Raw genomic sequence first — 13,212 nt, 5'->3', positions numbered from 1 at the left:
ATTTAAAACTTATAATTTCATAAACATTTTGTTATATATTAAATTTTAAAAGACCAAACTATTAGCACCCTATAATTTTAGAGACAAACATGATGGCTTTCAAATAAAACTTTTTTATTTATAACGCGGGGGTCTATGCAAAGCAAGAGAACCCATATTTGATCTGTGAACAACAACAAACTGAAATGAAAGATGACTTACAATAGTGAAAACCACAAATCTTGATTGAATTATGTGATTGTGATCATATTTGAAAAGACATACTCTATCACAGCAACTGTTTACGGTAAAAGAAAAGATACTATCATCAAAGTAAGATGCTCTTTACAACAAGCAGTACAACTTGGTATTGAAAAGTGAGTACTTTAGTGAAACTCAGACGTAGCTTTCAATGAGAGATTTCCTCATCTCATCCACAATGGCACTAGGCTGAGCTTCCCTCAGCTTGAAAACACTCTCAATCACTGAGAGTTCTGTTGCTGTGGTGTCTGAACCACAAAATGCTGTCCAATCATTTACTACCATGCCAGCAGCGATTACTTCGCTACCGCGGTTCACAGTCCCAGCAACCAAAGGAACTTGAAGAAGTGTAGAAAGTTCATCCAAGTCTTCAACAGAAGTATGAGGGTGGACCTGCATTTAGTACATTGTTGTTAATCACAGATCACATAATGTAGCAACTTCATTCAAATTCCGCCATGCAAGAGTGCTATAGCGCCTCTATAGTCGTTATTTGAAAACATTTCGTACTAATTAAATAGCGTATCCCAGAACAATAACGATTTGTTCGACTTATGCTATGATATAACGGCTAACAACACTAATTCAGTGTATGATCAAAAGATAGATATAGAACATATGTTCAAATTGAAACATTCAAGAGGACACGACTTGCACTTACCAAACCCCCTTTGTTGGAGAAAGCGCAGTAACTGCCCACAAGAATATTACCAGCAACTGTCTGCCTGAAAACTTCAACTCCAAGAACATCTGCAATCACCTCCTCAGTTTCCTGAACAACAATCTCACAGTAAATACTAGAGCAAGAGAAGAACAATTCAAAGTATGTGATTATCTCTAAATCAATTTCCAATCCTAAATAAGTAAAAGAGATTAGCACACAAGAAAGCTATAATCTGCAATAATACAATACCTTGTCGAGATCAGTGTGCGTGAGGGCCACATGGTCATTACATGCTATACAATTTCCTAGAGCAGATAATCTTTCTTCTATGCGCTGAACGCGAACTTGATCAGGTAGACTGTTTCTCAAATGTTGAAGTTCTTCAATCGTAGCAATGAAGAATAAAAAAACAGATCAAGTTCCATAAGTCAGTGCAACATCAAAGTTGGTGGTTAGTTTTATGTCACCAACAATCAAAAGCAAAGCAATGTTTTGAGAATTCCTTCGAGTGAATAGTTTTTAATACAGAATGGAGAACTACAGGTTTTAGGTATCAATGTAGTTCCCAAATCTTCACATGAAATTACATTTCATATTGTAGGAAGGGAAGAGGCAAATAATAAAAAGGATCGCATAAGCTTTAAAAAAAAGCATTACAACACAATCTTATTAACAAATTAAAAGTCTGATAATTTTGTTAAAAAACTGTGGAAACCAAACATCTATGAGACCGTGATATACCAAAATCAACTACTAACATACTAACTTTTAATCGCTCTTACTCCCACTACAAAACTTGAAGATATTTAATATGGCACACAAACAAGCAATCATTAACAAACAGAACCTCATAGTAACAAGTTTTTTCGGTTTTTCCTTTCTTAACTAAAAAGACACAAATCTTTTGCATAGATATTTGACCACTTACAAGTTACAATACCAAAAAGTTGAGGTTAGATTGGTTTTTTTTATATCCAAAACCCAGTGTATCCCAAAGCTTTCAACCAAAGACTAATCACTGTCACGGTGCATGGTTGCCGTTGACCAAACATTTTTTTGACATCGCCGATAATTGAGCCTGGGAGCAATAGGTCCACCCACGAGTGTCTCAAGGTTGATATTACAACTACTTGCCAAAGAGGCTAGGTTAAATTATTTTGACAATGCTATTCAATACAACAGTTGGGGGGTATACTGCATGACATAAAATAGCATTAAACAATAATTCTACAAATAAAAATGTTGATAATAGGAATCACCTTGGTCTGTGGTGGTATGGGGCAAGAGAAGCCCATTCTTGTTTCCTGCAAACCAATAGTAAGTAAATTATCCAAGGCAAGGACTACTTAAGATTCAAGAAACCGAGAAAAAGAACGTTACCAATGCAAAGACGGCCAACAATACGAGTGCCACCGATGGAGGTTTTGACCACAGGGATAACATCTGATAACTCAGCCTCAAAAGCACTATATAAAACAACACATCAACTTATTCACCAAGAAAAAATAACTCAAATATATTGGGGAATGTATTTTCACTAATATAAAGTGAATGAAAACCTGTAGAAATTTTCAGAACCTCCAATGGCAACCAAACAATAGGCATTGGTAAGTTTTGAGAAGGCTCCAATTTCACAAGAATTCTCAAACTTGAGTCCTGCACATAACCATTATCACTGATTCAATTATTTAAGAGAAAAAACAATATCTACCACGAAAGAAGATCATACAGCAATATAATAGATAAATTGATATGAACAACTTCCTCTAAAAATGGAGAATTGCAGACTCAACACGAAGGGAGAATGTAAAAGTCTCATAACTTACTAGTTGCCATGACAGAGAGGACAGAAATCTTTGATCCAACAAACCAACTTAATATCTGAAATGTTAATAAAAGTTTCATCAAAAACTAATTTCCATGAAAAAGAAACCATGATACATATGAAAACAAAAATAGCACCTAAATGTTAAGGTTCATTTTGATAAGTAAAGAAAGAAATTGTTGAAAGTTTGATCTTAAAAAGAAACTTAGAGCTGAAACCAACGTTATGTAAAATTAAAACTAAGCATCAAGCAACATTAATTCAAAAAGGTTAAAACTACTAATTTAGAATAAAAATAGCAGAAGAGACACAATTGAATAAAAGAAGATAAGAAATTAAGAGTCAAAATTGGCGAATAGAAAATGGGTGTGTCGGTTACCGGGTCGGAGGAGCACAGAGGAAGCGGTGACTGGAGGGATGCAACGCAACAAAAGTGTAGGGTGGGTAACCAATACCGAAAATTTTCAATTGCTTGATAATTTTCATTTTTCATTTTACAATTGCATCATAATTTAAATTATATTATTTTTAAGTTTCAGTTTGATTGTTAATTTTTTTTAATCTATTTTTATCTCTAAAAAAATATTTAACGATCTCAATTTTAAATAAAAAATATTTAAACACACAATAAAAAATATATAATTTTGTTATATTTTTTCTATTTTTTTTTTGTGTCTCTACTATGTACTTCAATTTTTTGATCGCAAAAGAATTTCTTGATCTCTTAAATTATAAATGTTTGATATTTTGATTTTTTTATTTTTTATTTTTATTTTAATCTTGAAATTATAAATGTTAGACAATAGTTAAAAGTAACAAAACAGATTGAACTTATTTATGTAATTTTTGGCATAGTGACTTGAGTTATTGGAAGCTAACCACTCAAGTTAATATGTCCTGCTTACCCCGCTGAAAAACACAGCAATAACAAAACGAGTTAAATTGCCTCGTTCAGATTGGGTTGGTAAGGAAAAATCTCTTTTTTTAGTTATTCTTTTTACTCACTAAGTTGTTTTTTACACTCATTGGTATATATATTTCTTGCTACAAATGATGGACTACATTGAATTGTTATGGTCAATGTTTAATTTTGTTTTTGTTTTGACGGTTCACTTGCTTAAAAATCAATACATTTAATTTAAGTTTTTTTTGGGTATATATTGATAGGTCAACTCGTCAACTTGTCGAATGGTACATTCGAGTGAGAGTTTCAATTCATCTACTTAAGTTGGTACGCATTCACCCTTTTCATTTAAGATGAATTGATTGCAGACGAGTTAAAATAGAGTGCAGCTTGATTCGTTTTGCCATCAAATATATCAAATGTCTCTACCGCTACCATTTGAATTGTACGTACACGACAACCAACATTGTTCTTCTAATTATGAAGTATAATAAAGATTGAAGTCATATTTCACTTTATATCGTAGACTTTGTCTAATGTGCATAAATAAAATAATCTTACTTCATGCACACATTTATATTTTACCATTAAATAAATAAATCTCATCATATATATCTCATTAATTTGATCCAATGATTAGATTTATTAATCAAAGAGTATAAACAAATTTGTGTATTCTGCAAGATTTATATCACTTGTGCCCTATAGAATTGGCATTTGCTGTGATATAAGAAGCTGAAAAAAGTACCATATATCGTATTTTTGCTGAACATCCAACTTTTGTTGTGTTATTAATGAACTTATTTGTCATATAAAGTGCAAAACTATTTGACAAGTCCCATCGTGAATGCTAAGTTTAAACATATTTGTAGTCATTCTTTATAATATATATCAACTATTTTATTTTAATCTACATGAAAAACTGGTGTCAATTAAAAACACTTTCGTATATGAGATTAATTTCTGCTTCTAAATGAAATGATCATAACATAAGCAGGATATCGCCTCAAATCTTGCAAGCTGTACAAACTTGTTCACCTGTAATCTATCAGCTTGAAAAGAAAACAGTGTCAATCACATAGAGTTCTGTTACTTGTTTTTGAGTCCGAATACTCTAGAATTAAAGGAATATTTGTATCATAGTATGAATTTTGGTTTTTTTAAAGGCAACGATGTGAACAATTCACTTTAGAAAATTAAATAAATAATGTTAATTATCGACTATCAAATAAATGATTGTTATTTTGTGCACATGTGTAATGAATCATGAGTGATTATAATTTCAATAATTGATCTACTTATTTCATCAATTTATCATTTTAAAGAAATCAAATATCAAATCCATATTAAGATATTCATATTCCACTAAAATTTATAAATATATATCTTTAAAAATATCAAAATTATTATTTCATTTTTTAAATAATACTTTATTAAATATTTATGACATAATTCACATATACATGCATATACATATTTTAAAAAAGACAAAAAAAAAAAAAAAACTATAAGACAAATTTTTTGAAACATCAATCTACATAACCTATATGAAGATCGTGTTAGAATTCTTGTGGATTTATTGATATATATAAAACAAATTATTTGGAAACCTAAATTTATAGCCTACATAATGAAAATAAACGAATGTCTAAAATCCTCGCTTTACTTGTTTTGGGTATAGCTAGCCGTATTTTAACTAATTCAAATTTCATGTTATGGATACTAGTACCACTTATTTATTTCTTGCGAGTACTCAAAAAATTTCCAAGAAAAGAAACAATATAAATAATTTATCGTAAATTTAATTGCTATTTTGGTTATTTTATTTTTACTAATTCATAAAATTTGGTCTCTTATTTTAGAAGTTGTCAGTTTTTCTCTCTCCTTCAGGTATTTGAACTAAAAAAATTATAATTTGATATATTTTAAATAATATGGCATACAATTTCTTGATATAAAACCATTTAAATGTATTAATTATTTATATGTCATTAATTAAATTACAAAAATAAAAAAATTTCTAAAGTTGAAAGTTAAGTTTTTATAAAATTTTATTGTGATTCCATAGGTGTTAATAATTCTATATCATCATATTATATGTCAGGTTGTTTAAAATTTATCACATCGTCATTTTTTTTGTTAAAAAATCAAAATAAGAGACCAAAATTATTAGATTTTAAAAAAGGAATATTGATTTCATTAATTGATAAAAATAAAAAGACTAAAACTATAATTAAACATTTACATTATTAGGAAGACTACATTAACCTAATAGTAAAAAAAATATTAGTGTTATTGTCATAGTACGAAATTTGATCCTAGTTGATTAGCTATTTTATTTGGTTGTTTGATTAGACAAGAAGATGATATGCAAACTTGCACTTATGAGTTGACTCCTTTTTTTATCAAATGATTACTCTTAATGACTAGTAAATTTATTTTTATAGAATTTTAAAATGGTATTTAATATTTATTTTATTTTATTTTATAGTTTTAATTTTAACTTCTTACTATTTATTCATTTATTTATGATATTTGCAGAATTGATCATCACATAATAAAAAAAATCAAATTGGTCAAATCTACTAAGTTTTTAGTGCAAAAAAATATCAAGTTTAATATTTCAATTTATGAGTACAAAAAGTAAGTTTGTTGCATACTTCATGTTGAGACAAAACCTTTTTTATGTATGTTTTAATGACAACAAACCTTATGAAATAAATGATTAAGTTTTATGAATGATGGTATACTAATAATTGCACTAAAGTTTTGTTTAAGGAACATGAATTGCATAAGTGAACAAACAAGAAACCATTTACTTCATCAAAGTGCATAAGTATTCAATCAATAATGAAATAATCTCAAAAGGAATGTATCATATATCAATCATTCAAGAGAATGATTATTACATATTCAAGATAGTATTTTCATGAAGAAGATGATCAAATACATTCATACAACAATCAATGATCACATAATGCTATAAATCAGAAGCAATATCATTTAAAAAAAGCAAGATCAAATCTGAAAAACGAATAATGTTTTGGTTATTAAATAGAAAAACGAAGAACATTCTTGACAGCATTCTGAAAAACGAAGATAATTATGGACAACAAATAAATACATGTTTAATTGCTTTAAAATATACATGACGCTTGGGAAGTGTGTCCAATAGATATACTCATTTTAAACTGAATATTCAAAGACTTTTAACATCTATAAATTGAAGATCAATTAGAAGATGAAGACAATAGTTCAATTTACAAATCTACCAACACTTGTCATTTCTTGTAAATCGACATTGCTACTTCACTTCAAAGGTTGAATTTTATGATAACATTCCAAAGAAAGAGGAAGTTGTTGCTGAAGGAATGTTGTTGCATAAAACGAGAATCTTCTTGTCATCATAAATAGAAAGAAAAAAAAAATCAAAAACAGAATAAGGAAACCACACACCAGAAACAAAAAATAAGGCAAAACACCTTGAAAATTTAGGAGTGTTTGGAGGAGTAAGATGTCTCAAATTTTTGAACGAAAAATCATCCTCTTTTAGGGTTTTATTTCTTTTCTTTTAATTGATGAACACTTCTATAATTTACTTTATTTTTTTTACATGTCAATGAGTAACTAAACTCTTTTATAGAGTTTGAGTGAATCTTATGATTAAAATACTTTTATTTATTTATTTATTATATTTTAGTTTCAAATTCTGATTTTATTTTAAATTTGTATTGTTTATCTCAATTAAATTATTTTATTGTTAGGTGACCAAACTTTACATACTTTAATCAATCAATTAATTAGTGATTAACTACAATTAATTAATAGATATATAAAATAATCTAATTGTAGTTTTGATTAATGTACAAAAGCACATTTGCCAATAGCTGAGTATCTTGTAGATGGATTTGATATCTTGATTCAGATCCAAATTGTTGAGAAACTATTATTAAATTCATATGAATGCATTTGTCCATTGTAAAGTGTACTAATTTTGTACTTCGAATATGCTATTATAGCTTCAATATTTTATGATACTTGTATGTAATGGATTATTTTCTAGTCTATCATTGTATATGATAATGGATTTCCTTTAACAACTTTTATTTTAATAATAGTAAAAAGGTCAATTACTACCACTTATTGTTCACTTATATTGATATGAATTGATGGATGATCATAAATTCATAATTGAGAATGGTGGCTTGTGTAGTTCAATATTCTTAGTATAGAAGATATATATGTCATCCAATTCAGCTACAACAGAAAAAAATAAAATTGTATCTAACAAAGATTTTTGTTTTTTGGACAGCTATAAGTAAGAATTGTACGGATAGTATACTATGGAAGACCTAGTGTCTTTTTCTTAACATAAAAACTAAGCAATAAAACTAGTTTAATGTCTGTACCAAAAAAAAAAACAGTTTAATGTCATCATGCTTTAATTTCTTTTAATAGCCTCGTTTGCTTGTTGAAAAATATTGATTAAATATAAATAGGTACTCTCTTAGGATAGTTTTATTTTTTTTATTTTTTTTATTTTATAAATTATAAACTGTACAATTTCATAAATTAATCATAAATTTTGAATTGAATAAAAACACATACACAATAAATATATATTTAAAAAATACCAATATTTATTACGGTCTTAGAGTTCTTTAGCAAAGATTTGATACATTTGATAAATAAAATAAATGTATTTTTATTTTAAAATAGATCATAAATTTCATTATAATTAACTCACACAAGACGTTCAACCTAATAATATAATATCGGTATTTATTAGTTGAGTTAAAACTTTAGGACATAAATATTTTGATTGTTAATAAAAATATTCTAATATAATTTTATTTAGATTTAAATTTTTTGCTTTTTGAAATTTAAAATATTTTAATTAAATATGTCTATTAGTATATCTTCATATATTTGTGAAATATTTTCCTGATCCTTGTATTTATTTTTCTATCTCAGCTCTTATATCTTGTCCTTATCCCACTTATGCATTCATCTATAAAACATACAACAACTAATTTGTGAAATTAAAACATGTTCGGGTCAGTGGGATTTAATAGGTTTTTTTTCTTCTTATTTTAATTTATTTTTATTTTTAAACTCAACCATAAAAATTAATTTTATAATTATTATTTTGAATTTAACTGAAACACTTTACAACTAGTAGCTGTCAGTCACCACTACAATTCGCGTCGACTGTTATTGACCACCGCTCTGATTATTGTTAACCACTACTTTAATTATCATTTTGAGCACCACTCTAGTTACCACTTCGACTATCGTCGATAATTAGAGTCAGTTATCAATCTGTGCAACTAAAATATTAGTACATACCCCAATTAGAGATATCTTAATTTTTTTTAGTATACCTTAACTTTTGAAAAATTGCATTGATATCTTAATTTTGTAAATTGAACACTCTAAAATATTCAATTTCTCACCGTTGTGACAACAGTTGCAACATTCTGGACCCCACCACCATATGTTAGAATATTAAATCTTAATGTTAGAGGCTCAATTTTCAAATCCAAACTTCTAAAAACATTGAGACGACTCCACCAATAACCTTTGTCAACCACCACCTTACTGCAAACCACAACTTTGACCATCATTGATCACTACTCTAATCATTATGGACAATCACGACTCGAAACACCTGTGTTATCGTCTTTAACAACTATTGTAATAAAATAATTAAAATTATTATTTTTTAGAGTAATAATTAATTATCCTTTATTATTTACCATTTTTAATTATTTTTAACTATGATTATTTTTATGTGTAAGTAAATTTTTATTTTGGGTGAAAATTAATTATTTTTTCATACTAAAAACTGAAAACAAAACAAGTTTTAACTTAAAATTTCAAAACAAAAACCCACCAAAATAGGTATAAAAGTAATTGAGCAAATTATTAAGCATCTTCTGGGACACGGGATGAATCGGAGCCTTAATTGACAACAAAACAAAAGTTCAATAGAGTTCATTATACTTGTGTAAAAAAAAATTTCATTGTAATTATTCTGTGGTAACAAAAATTGTGATATTTGTTTTTTTTTATTATAAAATACTAAATACTACCATTTATACAACTATTCTCAACAGATTATTGCAATTCGACACATGCCTTGATGAAGCATTTAGCGGTACAAGGATTGAATTGGAGCCAACAAAATAGAAGTTCAATCGAGTTCATTGTAATTATTATGTGGTAACACAAATTGTGAGATTAGTTTTTTTTTTTTTTTAATACAAAATACTTAAATGTCATTTATACAATACGAACAAACTCAAACAATTAAACAGATGCCTTGTTAAACCATATAACATCATACACCGCGATCAATTATGGAGAATACTACTCATTTAATTGCATCAATTAATCTTGTCTTGATGACATTAGTGGTATGTTTATGTATGTGCGCACATGCACTTATCTAAATAAACCTTCTGTCACATACCACCAATTAGTGTCATCAATAATAAACCTTCTGACACATGATCATTAAATATGAAGATGCAAGTGAATTAGTGCATCAATTAATCTTGTTTTTGTGACACTGATTGGCGATACACTGCATGTATGTGTACACATGAACTCATCGTATATACTTTGTTGTTACATGTACACATGTAGGATACAACTTATTAGTGTTATCAACAATAACCTTCACAACTTCAAAATTGTAGTGCCAATTGGTGAATTGTGTTTAGGTTTATATAGAGTTAATGAATCGTTAGTTATAGAATTTATGGGTGTATAATTACGGTGTATACGGTAAAATGAAGGAGATACATTAGGTTAATTAGAGTATTATCTTCTTAATTCTTTTTTTTTTGGTTACAAATATTAATTCTGTTTTTTTACTTAATTTGGAATATATATATATTTTTTTTTTCGAAACACAATATTGCAATAATCAATTAGACATAGCAGTGAACGTGGTTTTCTCTATTTCCTTTTTTGTTTTTTCCGGTAAAAACTGACTTGCGTTGATATTTTTAAGATTGCAATTGCATTTATTATGTTAATACAAATGAACATAAATATTTCTTATTTGATTTGTTTGTTTTTTATTATATGGAATTTGATTTGTGAAAATGCATTGTTTATGTTTGCTGCTGTTTATGTTTGCCATCGAGTTTCTTCTTTGAGGCACTTTGACAAACACTTTGTGAGTGAATATTTTGACATATAATATATGATTCACATGAACCAATAGTTTTGATTCTTCATTTTATAACATTTAATTCATCTAATTTAAATAAAAATATCCCTTCTTGCTTCTCCAAACAACTCCTTCTCTGTTTTTGTATCACGATTCTCAAACCGGAGATCCCTTGATTCTAACCTGTTTTCGGGACCAATAGGATGATCGGCATGAGGATCATTAGAAGATGATGGTATCCTATACAATGACTGAAGAGGAGATCTTCTATCTGCATCACGAGGTACTTTTGCTGCCCGCGAATCCTGACCTATATCATAAGGCATATGAAAGTCATTTGAAACTGACGAGGACACCAATTTGGAATATGCACCAGCCGCATCTTCAAGCTGCGGGTGTTTTGAAGATGGGTGAACAGACTCTTCGTGAGATCTCTTAGGCGTACCACTCATAATGAAAACCCAACACAGTCATACAATTCAAAAGGAAGTAATGTGACAACCAAAAAAATTCTTCCCTCTGCCGTCTATCTGTTATGTTAAAGTCTGCAAGACCATTTATTTAAATTAGTATTTTTGTAGATATGTTTAGTTTTTCTTCTACGTTTTGTTTATTTGAACTAGTGAGAGTTATCCATTTCTTTGGAGAAATAACAATAATGCCACATACCTCGGCTAAACCTAGTCGTTCAAAAATAATAAATTTAATCTTTTAAAACTGTCTGAAGAGGCAAAGAACTTTCAACTTCTTTTGCAGCCTTGGAGTTTGCTTCAGCAACTACCTTAGACAAACCGAACATCTGAAATCAATCCGAAAAACCACACTATATCAGCAAATGACAAAGCATGAGGTGCAAATAAATTTTAACGAGATATCTTAGGTACAAAGTACAACAAACCTTTTTAATTGTTTTCTGAAAGCAGATTTTGTGTTCATCCATAGAAGCATTTATAAACTCGTCAATGTGATCCTTGATATCCTCCAAGAATTCAGCTTCTTCATGCTTTTTCTTTCGACATGAAGTGGCAACTGCAGCTGATGAAGATGGCTTTTCAGCTTGGCTTTTTTGAGTGACCATGCTCTCTGAGGTTCCAATGACTGTAACAAGTTATCCCCTTTAGTCTCAATTATCATAAAGCAGTTTAGTTAAACATTACGCTATAAGACATTGCAATCAAACAACAGAGTCTAGTACTTCAGTAATATAAATGTACTAACAATCCTAGTCACATAGGACTCCAACTGAATTCTAGATAGAAGAGAGTTTTCTAGAATGTCTATAAAGCTTGCTTGGGATGGTATTCTCCCAAGCACTCTTGAGGATTGGCACAACAAGTCTATTCCTTCGCATTCGTTTATAATTTATTTTCGTAGTTGCTCAGAAGTGTTAAACAAATAGCAAATTATTCAACCAACAGCACATAATGATACTTTAAGGGTAATAACTATAACAAAAACAATCCACATAGCCTTCAATATTATAACACACACTGTGAGAACATTTTCACGATGATAAACAAAACGCTTTGAGAATGATATAAAAGCAATTTGAAATACCTAAAGACAGAACGCCAGACACCTAAAGACTAAGTTGCTGTCAGACCTAGACCTATGACACATGAGCCCAATGTGGTGCAGGGCGCCCGTTATGCGGTTTTTGCAGAACTCTTAGTCTAATAATTGTTTTTTGTCATGGGTGTTCAAATCATGTTTAGATGAATAAACACATCTAAACATTAAAAATTACATCCTAATAATTTGAACTTCAAACCCATGAAAAACACAATAATTAGACTAAGAATTCTGCAAAATCCGCATAACATCAAACACCTTATGTGCGACAAAAAAACTCAAACACTTCATATATACATAAAATCAAACACCTTATGTGCGACAAAAAAACTCAAACACTTTATATTGACATAAAATCAAACACATTATGTGCAACACAAAAACTCTAAAAAAAATCAGCACTAACTCTAATTGAAACTCCAAATCAAAATTTCAAACTCCAAATCAAAGCTTCAAACTCAACACTAACAATGTAAGCTTTAAATTTCATGCTAACATAAATCAAACCTAACAAAAATCAGCACTAACTCTAATTGAAACTCCAAATCAAAATTTCAAACTCCAAATCAAAGCTTCAAACTCAACACTAACAATGTAAGCTTTAAATTTCATGCTAACATAAATCAAACCTAACAAAAATCAGCACTAACTAACAAAAATCAGCAATAACAAAATAGAAATTCGAACATTTTGAGAGTTGCAGCGAACAAAGCAGTCAGGCAGAGGCGATCTGGACAGTTGCAGCGAACAGGCCCGAGAGCGACGAACGGACGGAACGGCCACGGAGGCAGTCAGGCAGAGGCGGCCGCCGCAGGCCCGCAGCA

The 13,212-nt window shown here is 29.3% G+C and overlaps 2 protein-coding genes across 3 annotated transcripts; both read right to left on the bottom strand.

Annotated features, from left to right (window-relative positions):
- Positions 1–203: 203 nt before the first annotated feature.
- LOC101500735 (eukaryotic translation initiation factor 6-2) lies at positions 204–3,246 on the bottom strand. Of its 2 annotated transcripts, none has more exons than XM_004495391.4 (8): positions 3,109–3,246; positions 2,731–2,785; positions 2,464–2,560; positions 2,285–2,370; positions 2,164–2,208; positions 1,154–1,284; positions 902–1,012; positions 204–633 (listed from the first exon to the last, which is right to left on the bottom strand). In XM_004495391.4, the coding sequence occupies exons 1-8, from the start codon at positions 3,220–3,222 to the stop codon at positions 376–378; spliced, it is 897 nt and encodes a 298-aa protein (XP_004495448.2). In that variant the 5' UTR covers positions 3,223–3,246; the 3' UTR covers positions 204–375. The 2 variants fall into 2 exon arrangements, with proteins under 2 accessions (XP_004495448.2, XP_027188921.1); XM_027333120.2 differs by lacking the exon at positions 3,109–3,246 and adding an exon at positions 2,867–3,020.
- A 7,573-nt stretch (positions 3,247–10,819) lies between these two features.
- On the bottom strand, positions 10,820–13,212 carry LOC101500197 (uncharacterized). Its single transcript, XM_004495390.4, has 4 exons — positions 13,076–13,212; positions 11,715–11,914; positions 11,486–11,615; positions 10,820–11,361 (listed from the first exon to the last, which is right to left on the bottom strand). The coding sequence occupies exons 2-3, from the start codon at positions 11,892–11,894 to the stop codon at positions 11,520–11,522; spliced, it is 276 nt and encodes a 91-aa protein (XP_004495447.1). The 5' UTR covers positions 11,895–11,914; positions 13,076–13,212; the 3' UTR covers positions 10,820–11,361; positions 11,486–11,519.

The sequence above is a fragment of the Cicer arietinum genome, unplaced genomic scaffold, assembly GCF_000331145.2.
Source record: "Cicer arietinum cultivar CDC Frontier isolate Library 1 unplaced genomic scaffold, Cicar.CDCFrontier_v2.0 Ca_scaffold_5835_v2.0, whole genome shotgun sequence".
Lineage (NCBI taxonomy): Eukaryota > Viridiplantae > Streptophyta > Magnoliopsida > Fabales > Fabaceae > Cicer > Cicer arietinum.
Note: the sequence above shows the minus strand (reverse complement) of the source record. Positions and strands in the feature narration are given on the sequence as shown.

Coding starts and splice junctions, on each gene's coding strand:
- LOC101500735 (XM_004495391.4), bottom strand. CDS start 3,222: ATGAAAAATGAAAATTATCAAGCAATTGAAAATTTTCGGTATTGGTTA. Junction 2,786..3,108: donor CTCTGTGCTCCTCCGACCCG/GTAACCGACACA, acceptor TTAACATTTCAG/ATATTAAGTTGGTTTGTTGG. Junction 2,371..2,463: donor GGTTCTGAAAATTTCTACAG/GTTTTCATTCAC, acceptor TGTTTTATATAG/TGCTTTTGAGGCTGAGTTAT.
- LOC101500197 (XM_004495390.4), bottom strand. CDS start 11,894: ATGGTCACTCAAAAAAGCCAAGCTGAAAAGCCATCTTCATCAGCTGCA. Junction 11,616..11,714: donor TTCAGAAAACAATTAAAAAG/GTTTGTTGTACT, acceptor GATTGATTTCAG/ATGTTCGGTTTGTCTAAGGT.